Source organism: Oculina patagonica, chromosome 13 (genome assembly GCF_052425735.1).
Source record: "Oculina patagonica isolate OP01 chromosome 13, crgOcupat, whole genome shotgun sequence".
Lineage (NCBI taxonomy): Eukaryota > Metazoa > Cnidaria > Anthozoa > Scleractinia > Oculinidae > Oculina > Oculina patagonica.
The window spans coordinates 32764252-32781565 of record NC_135770.1 but is presented as its reverse complement, the minus strand read 5'-3'; the positions used below and the strand labels follow the sequence as shown (position 1 = coordinate 32781565).

The following is a 17314-nucleotide window of genomic DNA, read 5'->3' as shown; positions in this document are numbered from 1 at the left end:
TGTACCATAACGACTTTGTTTATAAAGACATTCTGTGGAATATTTTAGACATTTTACCCTCGATTTACGTATCGTAAAAATAATTAAATAAAAAAAAAATTATCAATTAATATACATGTGTTTTAATCATGACTGCACTGATTATAGTTTTCAAATATATTCCCTCGTTTGAGATTTGGAGTTTCTATTTTGGTCACGTGACTTTTTTGCGTTCGGCTTTGTTATAATTCAAAGTTTCAAAGACATTTGCGAATTCTGTAAATGGTAGCTGATATTGTCACTGTAACTCTTACAATTGATGAGTTCTGGATTTGTTTAGGCTGCGTTGTTTAGTTATTTGTTTGCGTTAGAAGACGCCGGTTCTTGGGTGTACTTAGTTAATGCAATTCTTTATCTTTTAATGATTTTTAGAATCTCTTGTTCGAGATATGGAAACAGCAACACAATGCTAAGTTATCTTTAAAATTTGGGTGTCTTCAAGTTCTTTTGTGATAGTTTAACCGCAGAAATGCCCTTAGTCATCACTTATAATGCAGTAGCCGTATGACACGTCACCAGTTGACAAGTTGACATGTCCTGTTTCACTTCGTAACAGTGATAGCAAGTTAGTGAAGCAAGACTTCAGGCTCATTGCAAAGAATCAAGAAAGAAATAAACTTTGAAGGTAAGGATAATATTTGGTGATAGTTCCAGACTTACTTCTCTAAGGTTTAGCTCTGGAGTGCATCACTATTCCGCCCAACTACAGAGCAGTAAATTTTCGAATTCGTTCACGGGTAACTTAGCTCTTTGAATATAAAAAGTATCAATTTTATGGTATGTTTCTTTTCTGAAATCATTGTTTTAATTTCCTTGCTAACTGTGTCGTTGTATGGCTACTTCAGAGAAATCAAGGATATATCCGTTTTCGTACCTAAGACGTGATCTTACACAACAGTTATATGTACAAGTTACTTGCCAAATGCTGGTCTGTTATCCACGTAATGTAAAGAGTCAATCGAATCATGAGACAGTTCATGTTCCGCTGAATCATAGGCGGCGGAGCAGGAGGGGGGAGGCAGTGGGGGCTGTAGCCCCTCCCCAAGCAAAAATTGGGGGGGGGGGGCTGAGCCCCCCACGTTTTGGTGCCGAAAATATCGCGAGGCCAGCGAAAAAATTGTTTTATCAAGATATTTCGTCTCATGAGTGCGTTCAAACATCTTCAAAACTGCCTTGGAAGTCTTCGGGAAATTTCGTTTATTTTCGGAAAAGTTTGGGAAATGATCGGAAACGTTCGTATGGCCTTCGAACAACAATCGGAGAATCTTCGGAATTCTTCAATCTAGAAACTGCCCAGAAAACAAAAAAGTTGCTAGAACGAAAAAAGGTGCTGCAACCGAAAACCCGCCGAGTATTTTTGGGTCAGTCTTAGCCTCCCCAAGTTCCAAAACGCTCCGCCGCCACTGTGAATCAATATCGACTAAACTTTGTCAACAAAGTGCTCAAGCTCATTGTTAACATAATATAACCGCAAAGGTAATTAAAATCAGGACATTACGAAATAACGTGTCGGTGGCAAATAAATTGGTCTTCACAATATTGAACCAAACATCGACAAACGAGTATAACACAGCAAAAGAAACTGATTTTTAATCGGTTTGTAAGCTTTGTTTTCCTCAAACGATGTGATGTAAATTGCAAAATATCCTTATTTTCAAAAACTGTTCAACAGAACCGCTTTAGCCATTTGTGCGTTTTCGTTTCAACTGCATGGTTAGTTGCGTCCTTGAGAATAATTCTAAATGTGTCTTTTGGGACCTCTACTGTACACAGCGAGCTTACCTTTGTCAACAATGATTTGTTTAAACGGGGCAATAAAGAAACTTGTCTTGAAAAAAAAAAAAATCCCGGAAAAAAATTGACTTACAAGAGTTAATAGAAAGGACTATTATAATAAGTCAAACTGCCTGTTTTGAACCTAGGAAAGAACGGTATGCAAATTAGACTGATCTCGTGATAATTGCTGACCATACTGCGAAACGGCCACACGTTCTGCTCTTGCTATCAAACGTAAATCTACTGGCCTCGTGTGTGCTGCTTTCTTGGCTAAAGGTGAGTGTAACGTTAACTTTGGGACGTTTGGCACTGGCCAAAGGGGGGGGGGGGGTATAGAAAGGTGGTCTGGAACTTAATAAAGATGTTCTCACAACTTAAAACAACAGGCCAACCTTTCCCTGGGAGTAATCACGACAGCGATGCTGTGGATTCAATGTTTGTAAAGAAGTCACTGACAATGTAAACGCACGGTTTGAATCCGAAAAATACGTTGTCGGCGCGCAATTAAGGTGGCTCGACCCAGTTTTTTTTCTAGCAGTTTTTTTTCTAACAATACCTATCTACATTTAAACCCTCATACTTAAAAGGGCTTAATGTCAATGGCATATCCATTATATCACATGGATTACACATAGACTGAACAGCAATTTGATATAATTTTTTTGGAGATCGGAATGAATATCATGTGACAATGACGGTACACAAGTTTTTGCTCTGAATCGAATTTTAGCCCGTAACCACATTTTCTCTCGAGATCCTTCACGCTGCGTATACTCTGGGTGATTGCCTTGAGCTTTGCGGAATTCCATTAGAATTTACAACAGAAATTTTAAAATAGAATTTCTACTGAGATAGTATAATTTATGCGCAAAATAACGATAAGAATTCAAATAAAGAAATTTGCTACTCTTTTGATGTTTGATGAAAGTCTTTAGTCCTTTTTCCTATAAAGATGTCCCATATACGATATCTAAACGGTTAGAAGTAAGAAGAAGAAAATATATGAATCAGAGTAAAGCTCAATGTGTGGACAGTGTTGAGCTGTATTTACCATTTTTAAGGCTAGTTTCGCAAAGAAGCGATTATTTCAAAACTCTTCGATGATTTTTCTCCAAACTTTTTCAGGGTGGCAATTGATCACTACACTACACAATCCCTGAATTTCATGCTCGTTGAAAACTTCTAAGGTCGTTCTAACATGAATTCAAAATTGAGTAAATATTGAAGCGATGTCGTAGTTTTGAATAATGTTGTGCTCTGGGATTTTTTTTCTGAGATCCATCTTCGCCTTCGCTCAATGCTGAGCTCTTCAACTTCTGGCCCTGATTCGTCACAACTCAGTTGTGATCGATACAATCGTATTCCCTGATCTCGACCAGTTTTTCTAGAACAACCCACGATCAGGCATATAGGCATTTTGAGGACGCGAAACTGGAAAAAACTCGACTGAACACTTGTGTTTGTGACTGGCATCCGTCCGCCATATTGGTATTTGGAACACCATCATGACGGACGGAAGTCACACGTAATCCGGAAGTCACGTGAGTGCAAGCAAAGAATTGTCTCGTGTTGAGAACAACATTATATTCCTGTGCACCACGCGTGAAATGACCACTGTAATATACTTAGGTCCAGGCCCCCTCCTTGTAGGGCCATATGTTAAGCATGCGCAGTTTGATTAAAAACCAGAGAACATGGTAGCCATGTCATGAACAGTTTATTCTAGTTTCGAGCTCCGAATATTACAATTCTGGCGACGAGGATTCGGAAATGTCCTTGTTGGGTCACGTTGGAGAATATGTGGAAGGGAAGGAAGACATTGCAAGTTACATTGAGCGGGTGGAACTGTATTTCGCAGCGAATTACGTCGAGAAAGACCACGAGGTTTCAACATTCCTGTCGTTGATCGGAGCGGATGCTTATGGAGTTCTTCACAATATGCTGGCCCCGGACCCGCCGAAAGATAAGTCATTTGAAGCTTTGAAAGAAATTTTAACCGCTCATTATTCTCCGAAGCCTATTCTCATAGCGGAACGCTTCAAGTTTCACCGTCGTAATCAACTTGAAAGCGAATCGATCGCTCAGTTTGTGGTTGAGTTAAAGCGGCTGGCGTTGAAGTGTAAATTCGGAGTGTTTCTGGAGGAAGCCTTGCGTGATCGGCTAGTGTGTGGGCTAAAGAGTGTCCAGATTCAGAAGAAATCGTTGGCAGAGAGAGATTTAACCTTTAAGAAAGCATTTGAAACAGCGCAGTCCATGGAGATGGCAAACAAAGAAGATTTTCGTGATGTCAGTTCGCCCCTAGACGAAACTGTAAACAAAGTGGGCAAATTCAACAACGGGAAACCGCCGTCCGATGTGCGTGGAGGTTGTTTTCGTTGTGGTCAAAGACATCAGCCATCGGTGTGTCGGTTCAGAGCGGCGCAGTGCTTCAAATGTCAGAGAAAGGGGCACGTGGCCAAGATGTGCAGTTTCCAGAAACGAGAACCCCCCTCTGCACGGTACGTTCAGGATGTTTCACAGGTGGTAAACATGAATGAGAATGCTTCGGAAGTCGAGGGCGTTGATGGTGAAATGGTTGACCTCGGTTTGTACGCTATCAATTCAAAAGGAAACAGTGGATATAAAGTTCAGTTGTCACTGGAGGGCAGGCAAGTCACCATGGAGGTCGATACGGGTTCTGCAGTGTCTATTATCTCTGAAACTGAGTACAATAACTTGTTTAAGAACCTTCCATTGCAGCCAACAACCCTTCAGTTGAGAACCTACTCTGGTGAGCAGTTACCCTTAATGGGGGAGTTTCAGGTGTCTGTGAAGTATCAATCTCAAGAAGCACAGTTGCCACTGATTGTAGCCAAAGGGGACAAGCCTGTACTACTTGGACGTAACTGGCTGGAAAAGTTGAAACTGGACTGGGCAAATATTTACAAGGTGACCCAAGAGAATGCAGCAGTGGGAATTACCTCAAGGTATGCAGCTTTGTTTGAAAGTGGATATGGTCACCTTAAGCAGTTTAAAGCTTCCATTAAGGTTCAGGACCATGCAAAGCCTATTTTCCTGAAGGCACGACCAGTCCCCTATGCGCTAAAGGACAAAGTGGAACAAGAGTTGCAGCGACTGGAAGAAGAGGGGATTATCTACAAGGTAAATCAAAGTGAGTGGGCGGCTCCGGTGGTGTTGGTTCCAAAGAAGGATGGTTCCCTGCGTGTATGTGGAGATTACAAGACAACTGTAAATCAGAGTGCTGATGTTGATCAGTATCCATTGCCTAATGCCGAGGATCTGTTTGCAACATTGGCAGGGGGGCGCATCTTTAGCAAGATTGATTTATCTCATGCCTATCAGCAAGTTGAATTGGATGAAGAGTCGCAGAAGTATCTGACCATCAATACTCACAAGGAGTTGTATCGTTACAAACGGTTGCCGTTTGGGGTCTCCAGGGCACCAGCTATTTTCCAGCGTGTTATGGATCAACTGCTTCAAGGAGTGAAGTTTACTGTCTGTCGGTTGGATGACATCCTGGTTTCAGGCCGCTCCACAGAGGAACACTTGGAGATTTTGGAGGAAGTGTTCAAGCGGTTGCAAGCGCATGGTATCCGACTGAATCGGGCCAAGTGCATATTTTTTCAGCAAGGGCTTGAGTTCCTGGGACATTGGATAGACGTGCATGGCATTCGAACCCTGCCTCAGAAGATGGATGCTATAGTTGATGCCAAAAGTCCAACCAATGTTACCGAATTGAAATCATATCTGGGATTGCTCAACTACTATGGCAAGTTCGTTCCAGATCTAGCCACGATTCTCCACCCCTTTCATGACCTTTTACAGAAGGATGCACCTTGGAAGTGGACGGAAGAATGTGAGAGGGCGTTTGTAAGAAGTAAGGAGCAGCTTCAAGGTTCACCTCTCCTTGTCCATTATGATCTCAAGAAACCCCTTCGCCTGGCTTGTGATGCGTCAGCTTATGGCGTTGGTGCTGTAATCTCCCATGTGATGGAGAATGGTGAAGAGAGGCCCATTGCATTTGCCTCTCGGACTTTTTCCGCTAGTGAACGGAACTACTCGCAGATTGAAAAAGAAGCGCTTTCAATTGTATTTGGGGTGAAAAAGTTCCATTCTTATCTGTATGGGCGGCAGTTCACATTGATCACAGATCATAAGCCCCTGGTCACCATACTAGGACCCAAGACGGGTATTCCTACACTGGCAGCCGCAAGAATGCAACGATGGGCCCTGATTTTGGCAGCTTACCAATATGACATTGAATATCGGAAATCCGCCGAACATGCAAACGCCGATGCTATGTCGAGATTGGTGCAGTCGACCGCAAAGGATGAAGTTGAAACTGAGGCGTTTGTGGTCTGCCCGAAGAAGTAGTCTCCGACAATGGACCTCAGCTAGCTTCAGAAGAGTTTTCTCAGTTCATGAAACAGAATGGTGTCAAGTTCACCCGCGTACCACCATACCACCCAGCGTCAAATGGAGCTGCTGAGCGTTCAGTGCAGACAACTAAAGTGGTCCTGGCTAAGCAAGTGCTGGATATTAAAACAAGTAAACTCAGTCTGGAGCACCGGCTGGCTAACTTCCTTATCATGTACCGCAGTACGCCACACACTGTCACTGGACAGTCACCAGCTCAGCTTTTCTTAGGACGACAGATCCGAAATTGCTTCACACTACTTAAGCCCAACCTAAACAAAGCTGTGGAAGAACAACAGATGAAACAGAAGCAACACCATGATGAAGGAAGAGTGAAGGCTCGAGAATTCAAAGTAAATGACGTGGTTCTAGTTCGTAACTGGCAAAAGGGAGTTAAAAGGGGGATTCCTGGGCGAATCACTCAAGTGAAGGGTCCGCGTACGTACCTAGTCCGTTGTGGGAACCAAGTGCGATTTGTTCATGTTGACCATCTGAAGTCCACTGCCTGTGAACCGTCTGGTCCTGTGGCTGACATGAGTGCACCATTGGAGGAACTGCCTCCCATGGATGAGTCAGTGTTTCGTGGACCGATGACAAGTGGTTCTACCATTGTCTTAGAGTCTCCCATTAGTGCTTTCAAACCGGCCAGTGTTGCTGAGAGCACTGGCACCGAGAAGGTGAAGGACTGTTCAGTGCCCAAAGGAGGAACAAGTAGCACCGTGGAACCGAATTTCAGAGGAGTCCACTACTCCAAGTTTGCCAGAGTTGGCTTGTCAACAACCGAGGTATCCTCAGCGGTAAAGGAGACCACCCAAGAGACTTATTTGTGAACTTTGAACTAAACTTTGAAAAGGAGACCACCCAAGAGACTCATTTTGTGAACTTTGAATTCAACTTTGAGACATTTGTGAACTTTGACTTTTGATTTGAGTAGTCTAGACATTACTGTCATTTCGTTCCTGTTAACAACCCCTCTTTGTTGGGAAGGAGTGTAATATACTTAGGTCCAGGCCCCCTCTTTGTAGGGCCATATGTTAAGCATGCGCAGTTTAATTAAAAACCAGAGCACATGGTAGCCATGTCATGAACAGTTTATTCTAGTTTCGAGCTCCGAATATTACAACCACGATAGAAAAATATAGAGAAACTATAACTAAAAATAAAAACATATGTCATATTGCACTTCAGTCTATGTGTAATCCATGTGATATAATGGATATGTCATTGTCTTTAAGCCCTTTAGGTATGAGGGGTTCAAAGTTGGCAGGTATCGCTAGAAAAAAATTGGGTCGAGCCACCTTAAAAATACGTAGAATTTTTTGATTTCACGCTACGTTTTGTGCTGAACTGCAAATGAATTGCAACGATAATGAACAAGACAACTAAGAAAACAGCACAACCCGCACGTGGAGATTTTGATTCCCAAGTTCTCATTGCCATTTCCGGCGTCAGGTTTGACTTCACAACAACCAACGCATGTTGATACCCAGAGCCTTCCCGAAGACATTCCCCCCTCTTTAAAGAACCACTGAGAAAACTTCTTCAAGGGCTATCATCCCCCACTGGCCGCCATTTTACCGATGAAATAGGCCTTATGCATGATAATGCACCACCAAGCCTCGTTTACGCAGATTATTCTCGACCCTCTGGCACGTTCATGCAATTTTCAGGTGCCTATTAATTTCTTTTCATCTTTGCTGCTTTGGCCGGAATTAGTTCATGATAAAAATTCCAATTACAGGATTGCTCTTCGAAAGCGAGGCTTGGTGGTGAAACTAGCCAGTCTGAAGTAAACGTGCATAAGGGCTGTACAGGCCTGCAAATGATCCCGGCCCGCAAATGATCCCAGGACTGCAAATGATCCCAGGACCCCAAAACGTCGCCTCGCCGTAAATGCCAGAAATGTGTGGACTCGGGAATTTGGACAGCGGATTTAAAATTTATATAACCTATTTTTTTCCCTTTAAAATACAACAGGTATTTTAACACAACAATTTTAATATGTAACGCAAGCAAGATGCACCGTATTTGAACGATTTGAATGCAAATTTCGCAACTTTAAAAATGATATCCAGCGTCACGAATAACAATGTACTATATATTAACAATTAAGTAGTAAAAATTGGAATGTATGATTATAGCGCATGACTATTAACTGATTGATGAGTTAAACAGTGAACAGTCCACTAAAACGTTAACTAGAGCAGATCTTTGTAGTTACAAGTCCCCATTATAAAGAAAAAACCCAAACTGAGTGATTTCTTACTCGATACATCTTTTGAATAGTAAAACCACGAAAGATCAAATGACAACAAAAGAGGATGAGAATTTTTAACTTTATGCAAGCGCAAGAAAATAAGAGAGGGGGTGTTTCGACCGTTTTGTAATTTCTAACTTAAAAAAAAAACGAGAAATTTGTAATTAAAGCTTCATGAATATGATCAAAGAGCGAAAATGCACAGACGAAAAGTCAAGGCTTGAAGTTAAATTTTGGTGCTGATGTCAATCATTTCTGCCTCCTGGTCTGTAGCTTCTCTCTTGACCACTACCGAGCATATGTGGATTAGGTTTTCTCTCGAATGTATTTATCTTGGTTTTCACGCGACGTCATCAAAATTCTAAAACCCAGAATCTCAAGACCCCTGCGTTTTTATCCTTCACTGGCTATTAGACGTCTTTAATATATATCTTGTTGAAGGATTTTAGCTCGATAGCATTCACCGTCTTTAAAATAGAGCATTTTGAATTTCTGAGTTTCACGCCACACGAGATCAAAGATGGCCACCAGAAGAGTGTCACGTTTTCTTAAAAAATGCTTCATCCTGTGATTTTTAACCATCTGAACAGTTTAGGTTTTGCAAGAAGTGTTTATGTGAATGTTTACTTGTTCATGAAGGTGATCTGACTGTTTTTTGTAGCAGAATTTAATGCCAGATGTTTTCATTGATTTCCGGCCGCCATGTTGGAGTCCAAACAGTTAGAGTCCAACATGGCGTTCCCATACTGTGCTCTCTAAATTTGCGTGAAACAATTTGACGGATAACTCGAGTACGGAATACAGTAAAAACCCGCGTATGAGAACCTAACATTTGAGAACCTGTTAGGCTAAAATTTCATTTATAAGCACCCTTCACATAAGAACCATTTTAGGCTAAAATTCTAAAAAAGGTTCTTATTTTCAAAAAAAGAAAAAAAATATTCTTCTTCTCAAAAATATAGAATTAAGAAATCTTCTCAAAAATATATTTATAACACAGTCTGTACACATTATAGTTACAGCATAGTTACATAATCAGATTAAAATAGCATAGTATTTTGCTTACCGAGCTGCTTACCATTTGAAAAAAAAATTTTTTTTTTTTAAAAAAAAATAAAATAAAGTTGTTTTATTTTTTTTTTTTTTTTAATATTTTTTTTTTTTTTTTTTTTTTGGCGGGGGGAAAAAAAAAAAAAAAAAAAAAAAAAAAAAAAAGGGGGGGGGGTTAAAAATTTTCGGTGCTTAAATTTTTTTAAGTCCTTCTCATCTGCAGGAATTTTTTTCTGAATTACACGAATATTTTCTTAAGCCACAACTGCTTGCAGGAATGTTTTTTAGACAAGTTTCCCTTGCAGCAACTTTTTTTGGGGAAAAGTCACCCCCCCCCCTCCCCAATCCGGTTATTTTTTTTATATTTAATGGTCAGTCCCTAAATGGACTAAATTTTCGAGTAGCGCGTTCGGCACAGAGGTGAAGATGATTGACAGTAAAAAAATTCACGTACAGAAAGCGACAGCTCTGCGTGTACGGTATTGCGAGAGCGAATTAATCGAATTGTGAAGGAAAATGTGTTTTCAGATGAAAATAAATTCATTACAAATGTGTCAAAATCTTTAAAACCCGCATATAGAAATAATGTGCACCGACCGAAGCCCGTGAAGCAAGCAGTGTACAGGGAAAAAATTCTAAGTGATTTGTTTAACAGCAGAGGCATCAACGAGGATTTAGTGCTTATTTTTACAGCATGTTTTTTAAACTAAAAAGCTATAGTCACATGTTATTTCGCGCAGCATGATAATCGTTTTTTATTGTTGCTTTTATGGATAAGGCGCTTGTCTTTTCTTCACTTAGGATAATTAAAATATGTACACACATAGAGTTTTCATTGTGTCCACGCCATTCCCGTTTTTCTGCGGTATCATTTGCAGACAACATTTCCGGTTACCCTGGGTACCAGAGGATTTTTTCTCACCTGAAACCGCGCAAGAAAAACCTCTGGCACCCAGGGTAATTTGCGGTCCAATTTCGGGATCATTTGCGGTCCCGGGATCATTTGCGGGGTATCCGCTGACTTCCGCAACAATGCTTACTTTCAAAGTTGTGAGAACATTGTTCAGGTTTCCTTTAAGAGAATGTGTGTGAAGTTGATAAGCCCTCCCCCCACCCCCGAGCACAAGAAAACGAAATATTCCAATTAGACGTAGAAGCTGAGGGATAGAGCTTACATAAATAACTTTGGTTTTGTTTGAAATTAATCGTGTGTCGCTGATATGGCCATATATATTGAATAGTGGCCGCAATCGTGTTGAAAATCAGTCTAGATCTCGGGGTTAGATCCCTCTTGGTCTAATATCCAGAACTAGGCTGCACAAAGGCACTCGATTAAGCTGAAAGTTTGGAATATTACATAGGTGTACATATTGGCTTTGTGTAAACATTTTTAGCAAAATCGGCCGACCTACATTTTTCAAGTCTGTCCGGGTCTCTCAGGCGGAAACTTATCAAGCGATAGACTCTGAATATAAACCACAAAACTTAGCTCGAAAGTTTGATTTCATAAGCACTTTAATCATAAGGCCAAAGCGCAATTAAAAAAATACTCACATACGAATAACTCAATCAAGCTACAGAATATTCTTTTTATACATTTCATGTTTACTAGGTGTGTACTTGAGAAGAGACACGCAAATTGGTCACGTGAATATCAGTATATAAAAATGATTAAAAGAAAGATAGAGAACTACAAGCAAGAACTTGACACTGCAAAAGAACTGGGAAACAAGGCAGGAGAAAGAGCTGCTTATGCCAATCTTGGCAATGCCTATCAGTCCCTGTGTGATTTTAGACAGGCTATAGATTACCATACGAAAGCTCTTAGTATTGCAAAAGAACTGGGGCAGAGAGATGCAGAAGGACGTGCTTATTGCAATCTTGGCAATGCTTACGATTCCCTGGGTGATTTCAAACAGGCTATAGATTACCATACGAAAGCTCTTAGCATTGCAAAAGAACTGGGACAGAGAGATGCAGAAAGACGTGCTTATTCCGGTCTTGGAAATGCTTACCAGTCCCTGGGTGATTTCCAACAGGCTATAGATTACCATACGAAATGTCTTAGCATTGCTAAAGAACTGGGGCAGAGAGATGGAGAAGGAGCTGCTTATGGCAATCTTGGCAATGCCTACCAGTCCCTGGGTGATTTCAAAAAGGCTATAGGTTACTATACGAAAGATCTTAGCATTGCGAAAGAACTTGGGCAGAGATATGGAGAAGGAGCTACTTATGCCAATCTTGGCAATGCTTACTATTCCCTGGGTGATTTGAAACAGGCTGTAGATTACCATACGAAGCATCTTAACATTGCGAAAGAACTGGGACAGAGAGATGGAGAAGGAGCTGCTTATGCCAATCTTGGCAATGCTTACTATTCCCTGGGTGATTTGAAACAGGCTGTAGATTACCATACGAAGCATCTTAACATTGCGAAAGAACTGGGACAGAGAGATGGAGAAGGAGCTGCTTATGCCAATCTTGGCAATGCTTACTATTCCCTGGGTGATTTGAAACAGGCTGTAGATTACCATACGAAGCATCTTAACATTGCTAAAGAACTGGGACAGAGAGATGGAGAAGGAGCTGCTTATTGCAGTCTTGGCAGTGCCTACCAGTCCCTGGGTGATTTGGAACAGGCTAAAGATTACCATACGAAAGCTCTTAGCATTGCGAAAGAACTGGGGCAGAGAGATGGAGAAGGACGTGCTTATGGCAATCTTGGCTGTGCCTACAAGTCCCTGGGTGATTTCAAACAGGCTATAGATTACCATACGAAAGATCTTAGCATCGCAAAAGAACTGGGAACGAGAGGTGGAGAACGCCGTGCTTATGCCAATCTTGGCATTGCCTACAAGTCCCTGGGTGATTTCAAACAGGCTATAGATTACCATACGAAAGCTCTTAACATTGCAAAAGAACTGGGGCAGAAATGTGAAGAGGGCCAAGCATGTTACTCTTTAGGTCGCGATTTGGAATTAACGGGTTCCCTGCATGAAGCTCTTGATTATTATCGATACAGTGTTCAGCTGTACAATGAGGTCAGAAGTCTTCTTCAGTCAGAGGATATATGGAAAATATCCTTTCGCAATGCGCGTAAACATGCCTACACTGCTCTGTGGAGAACACTACTGCGGCTTGAAAAGCGCGAGGAGGCTTTGTGTGTTGCTGAGGAAGGACGAGCACAGGCCTTGATGGATCTCATGAAATTGCAATATCACTCCGAAATACTAGCGTCCGAGTCATCTGAATCTAAAGCAACGATCACTGACATCTTGACTGGGATATCTACGCAGACAGTTTTTATAGCACTCGAAAGTAACAGAATCAATTTATGGGTACTCACGGGCACAGATATCCATTTTCAGAAAAAGAGCATCGAAGATGCCTCCTCGCTAATGAAAAAAGCTTTCAAAGAAATTGGTGTTGGTTATCATATTAAATGCGAAAATCGTTCATTGGATAACCGGGAAGGAGATTCACCACCCAATGAAGAATCTTGTCAGGAAGTAGCAGATAGCAAAAGCAATTCTCTGCGTCTCTTGTTTGATGCTGTGTTTGGACCAATTGCAAACTTCTTTAAAGGCGATGAATTAATCATTGTGCCGGATGGCCCATTATGCTTGGTTCCATATGCTGCGTGTGCTGATGAGGCTCCCATTTACATCAATGAATCTACCAGGATCCGCATTCTTCCCTCGCTTACAACTTTAAAACTGATCGCAGCTTGTCCTGAGGACTACCACAGTACGAATGGGGCGCTTCTTGTGGGGGATCCATGTTTGGCGGAAGTTAAAGGAAAGCGCGGCAAATTGAAGCCTTTGCCATGGGCCCTAAAAGAAGTGGAGATGATAGGCGAGATTGTTAACACCAAACCACTGACGGGAAGGAAAGCAACGAAAGATGAGGTGCTTAAACAAATAAGCGCCGTTGCCTTGGTACACATTGCAGCTCACGGTAACATGGAAGCTGGCGAAATTGCTTTGGCTCCAAATCCCGCCAGGAAATTCAAGAACCCTCAGGAGGAAGATTACATGTTAAAAATGGCAGATGTGCAAGCTGTTCAGCTGCGAGCGAGGCTTGTTGTGCTTAGCTGCTGTCACAGTGCTCAAGGGATGATTACTCCTGAGGGCGTGGTCGGTATTGGCCGGGCTTTCTTGGGTGCTGGTGCGCGTTCTGTTCTGGTGTCACTCTGGGCAATTGACGATGAAGCTACTATGGAGTTCATGAAAAGTTTCTACCAACATCTCGCACGCGGTCATAGTGCCAGTGTGGCTCTTAACCGAGCTATGACATGTCTGAGAGAGTCAGAGAAGTTTGGTGCTGTAAAGCACTGGGCTCCGTTTGTACTCATTGGCGATGACGTCACGATAGAATTTGATGGAAATCAATAGGAGTATTGTAAGTAGCACTATTAATTCGTTTGATTGATGACGTGTAAGTAAATTTACTTTTATATTTACTTAGCGTGATTTCGTCGAAAAAGATGTTACAATGCAATTTCTCCAAAACTTTGCACAGTTATTGATTATCTCTTGTGCGTCAAAAAATAAAATAAAAACTGAAAGAGGGGGTGTTCATGCCTTTTTGCGCTACATGGTTGAGTGAAGTTTTCGAACCCGAGAATTAAAAAGAAGGTACCCCTCGGCTAGTATGAAATTGCCATCAGTTTTAGGATTTTTCATTTTATATCGAATTACTTTTTTTGTAGTGTAGTTTTAATGACCAGCAAATGATAAAGAGAAAACAAGGTCTCGTGTGATATTACCATTTTTTATCGTTTTTACTGTTACTGTAATGTAACATTAGTAGCGTGGCCATTTTATAGGTTATTTCCCTCGTAACCATTGCTCATGTGAAAATTGGCAATTACTTGGTTTAAGTTCAGGTATAGACAGAGATGAAGAAGTAAAGTTTAGTTACGTGTCTTAAGTTTACAGCACGATACTACCCAAGTAGACATGCAAGGTAAAGGTTACACTTACTATGCTAGACTAGGCAAAAAGGATGGGCATAAAAAAAAAAGCTATTGCATCACATTACAGTCAACAATTTTCTCCCATCTACTGACCTTGGAACTAAGGAAACTTTTAAGAATTTTGACCTCAAAGAGATAACACGAAGACCATCGCATGCAGAAACTGCGCAAACCCAACTGGACAAGAGTTACACCTGGGACCATCTTCTGTTGAGATCACTCAGTCTAAAAGATGAAGGTAAAACAACAGATAACTCAAAGAGAGAAACTGGAAACTGAAATGGCAAACTGAACTTGGACTCAAATCGTAACCGAGATGAACTTAGCACTTTTGAGCGACTGTTTAACACGATAATACTGTCATGGACAATACAGCATTCAATGCAGTGTTACCTTGTCTGCTTTTATATGGCTTCTAATACAAAGTGATGGACAACCTTTAATTCTTTAGTAATTCGACCCGTCCGCTTGGAGTGCATTCGAATATGTTTTTACTACTTTAGTTTTTCTCCGTAACTTTGCCGAAAGAAACAAGATTTAGCTTTTTGACTTAACGTGTAAATTTAGAGCGGTTTTCACTTGGGTGTCGAAGTAAATTGCGTTTGCTTTGTTTTTGCATTACTACGCTTAGCGATTGGCTCAAAAATCTCGCGCCATTTTCTTAGCCAATCAGGAGTAAAACCAAAACCAATCGTGACTCGCTCGCGCACGTTTTCCCGCGATACGTGCCAGCTACATGTATTTGTTTGGAGTTTTGATTGGTTCACTGGATTGTCTGTATCCTTTGTGATTGGCCAGAGTAATTTCTTTGGTTTTGGTTTTACGACACTCAATTGCAAACTGCTCTATAGTTTGCTGTAATTTAATACCTTACAAAATTGGACATTCAAAAATAAAGAAAAAAATTATAGGTAAGGTTTCTGAGAATAGGCAAACTAATCCTTGGAAGAAGTACCTTTTAAATGCTGCCTGAAGAAACGCCCGAAATTTTAACAGGCGAAACAGCGAAAATGTTTGTTGATGACGCATTCATAAATGAGTGTCGATTTGCTTCATGCAGCAGTAGTGTTCAAGAGATTCCCCAACTGAAAATAAATTGAAGTTCCTACAGGCGTTTATTAGGAGTTCTTCCAAGGATCTATTGCAAACTAAATAAGGAAAATTTGTCGATTCTTTTATCTCAACCTAGAATAAGAACTTGCTGGATTGAGAAATCATATTATAATCATATTATTGGTAAACCATTATTGTAGGATATTGTGCAAGTTGCTTTAAAAAATTGCAATGGGCACAATTAATTAGAGTTTGAGTTTTATAATCCTATTGCTTCATTTTGATTTGAACTTGTATTTAAGAACCTTTTGGGGTGTTCTCGTTTTTGTTCAATTCATGTCAAAGTATAGAATTATTATATAATTAAGGCAATTATTAACATATTCTGAGTACCGTCAGGTTAAGCTCACTGTACGTAGTTGTGCACAGACAGATTATGGACCTTTGAGTCATTGCTGAATACATTAACAGATGGTACAGTATCAAATTTGTTTAGCTTTTACTGCACTTTTCGTAACAAGTGAATGATTAGCTTTAATTCCAAACGCGGACATGTTCGCGGGAACAGAACGTCTCACGGCCTTATAATCAGGGCGTGGTCTCGGGATGAGGAATGGGTATAGGTTGAGAGGTGTCGCCCAGCATTTGAAAGAAGAATACTTTCTTAGCGTTGTTTTGAAAAGCAAAAATGTTCCATATTTGAAGCAGCCTCTAACCGAACATGTCCGTGTTTGTAAGTTTCAAGATTAAGTCAATTATACCTTTGTGTTGCATGGACAATTGTAATCAGTGGTTATTAAAGTTTGTTGAAATGTGATTATATTGCAGTCATAGTTGTTAATGAAGCGTGGTAAAGGGTACTAACGTTAAGCCTAGTGGCCCATCAGGCCGGAGCGTATCCCAGTTTCCATAGCATGAAGGGACTAGGAGTATCTACTCCCCCCCCCCCCTAGATGGGATGCTAGTGTACTGCAGAGTTACCTGCCACCAATAAATTTGCCGGTACCCATTTATACACCTGGGTGGAAAGTGGCACTGCGTCGTTTCCAAAAGCACAATGGTAATGTTTGTAACCGCCGACCGGTTAGATCAGTTGGTAAATGGCAGCCGAGCTGTTGTGTGGGAGGTCTCGGTTTCGACTCCCAGACCGGACCAGCACTCAGGGTCTTAATTTAAATAACTGAGGAGAACGGGCTGCCTTTGCGATATGACATCTGCAAATGGGTAGATGTTATAGTCTTCTCGGATAAGGCGATAAACCGTAGGCTTCGTCTCCTGCATCTTCAGTGTTATATGGTTAGCAGGGGACGTTAAAGAACCCACACACTAATCGCAAAGAGTAGGGCACGAAATTCCCGATGTCGTGGTCTGGCCTTGTTTCCCCGGGGGGGTACTCCATATAATGGCCTATACGGGGAGGCTCCGCCCGAAAGGGGTACCTTTTTCAGGCTTCAGGTATATAAAAGGGTAGGGATTTCACAAGTTTTGGTATATGAAAGGGTATGAAAATCCGTCATTTAGGTTTTTAAATAAGGGAATTTAATTAAAATATTTCGAACAGACGAACTTTCCCACTTTATGGCTGTATTATTTTAATTTATTAAGCGCTGCATGAAAATGACTAGAAAACATCCTGTTCTAGGTCTATGCCATGTCTTTTAGGTATATGAAAGGGGTACCTTTTTCAGTAAAAGGTATACCCCCCCCACAGGAAAGGGGTACAATTTCTGTGAAAATGGTATATA

At 41.1% G+C, this 17314-nt stretch overlaps 2 protein-coding genes across 2 annotated transcripts in view; both read left to right on the top strand.

Moving 5' to 3' along the window:
• The window catches only part of LOC144635160 (uncharacterized), a 335656-nt gene that overhangs the window by 279150 nt on the left and 39192 nt on the right, over positions 1–17314 (top strand). The window lies entirely within an intron of this gene.
• On the top strand, positions 620–16386 carry LOC144635171 (uncharacterized). The gene is made up of 4 exons (XM_078494247.1): positions 620–664; positions 1962–2091; positions 11151–13939; positions 14472–16386. The coding sequence occupies exon 3, from the start codon at positions 11206–11208 to the stop codon at positions 13930–13932; it is 2727 nt and encodes a 908-aa protein (XP_078350373.1). The 5' UTR covers positions 620–664; positions 1962–2091; positions 11151–11205; the 3' UTR covers positions 13933–13939; positions 14472–16386.

What these genes read in the sequence shown, in the direction of transcription:
- LOC144635171 (XM_078494247.1), top strand. Translation starts at nt 11,206, where the DNA reads ATGATTAAAAGAAAGATAGAGAACTACAAGCAAGAACTTGACACTGCA.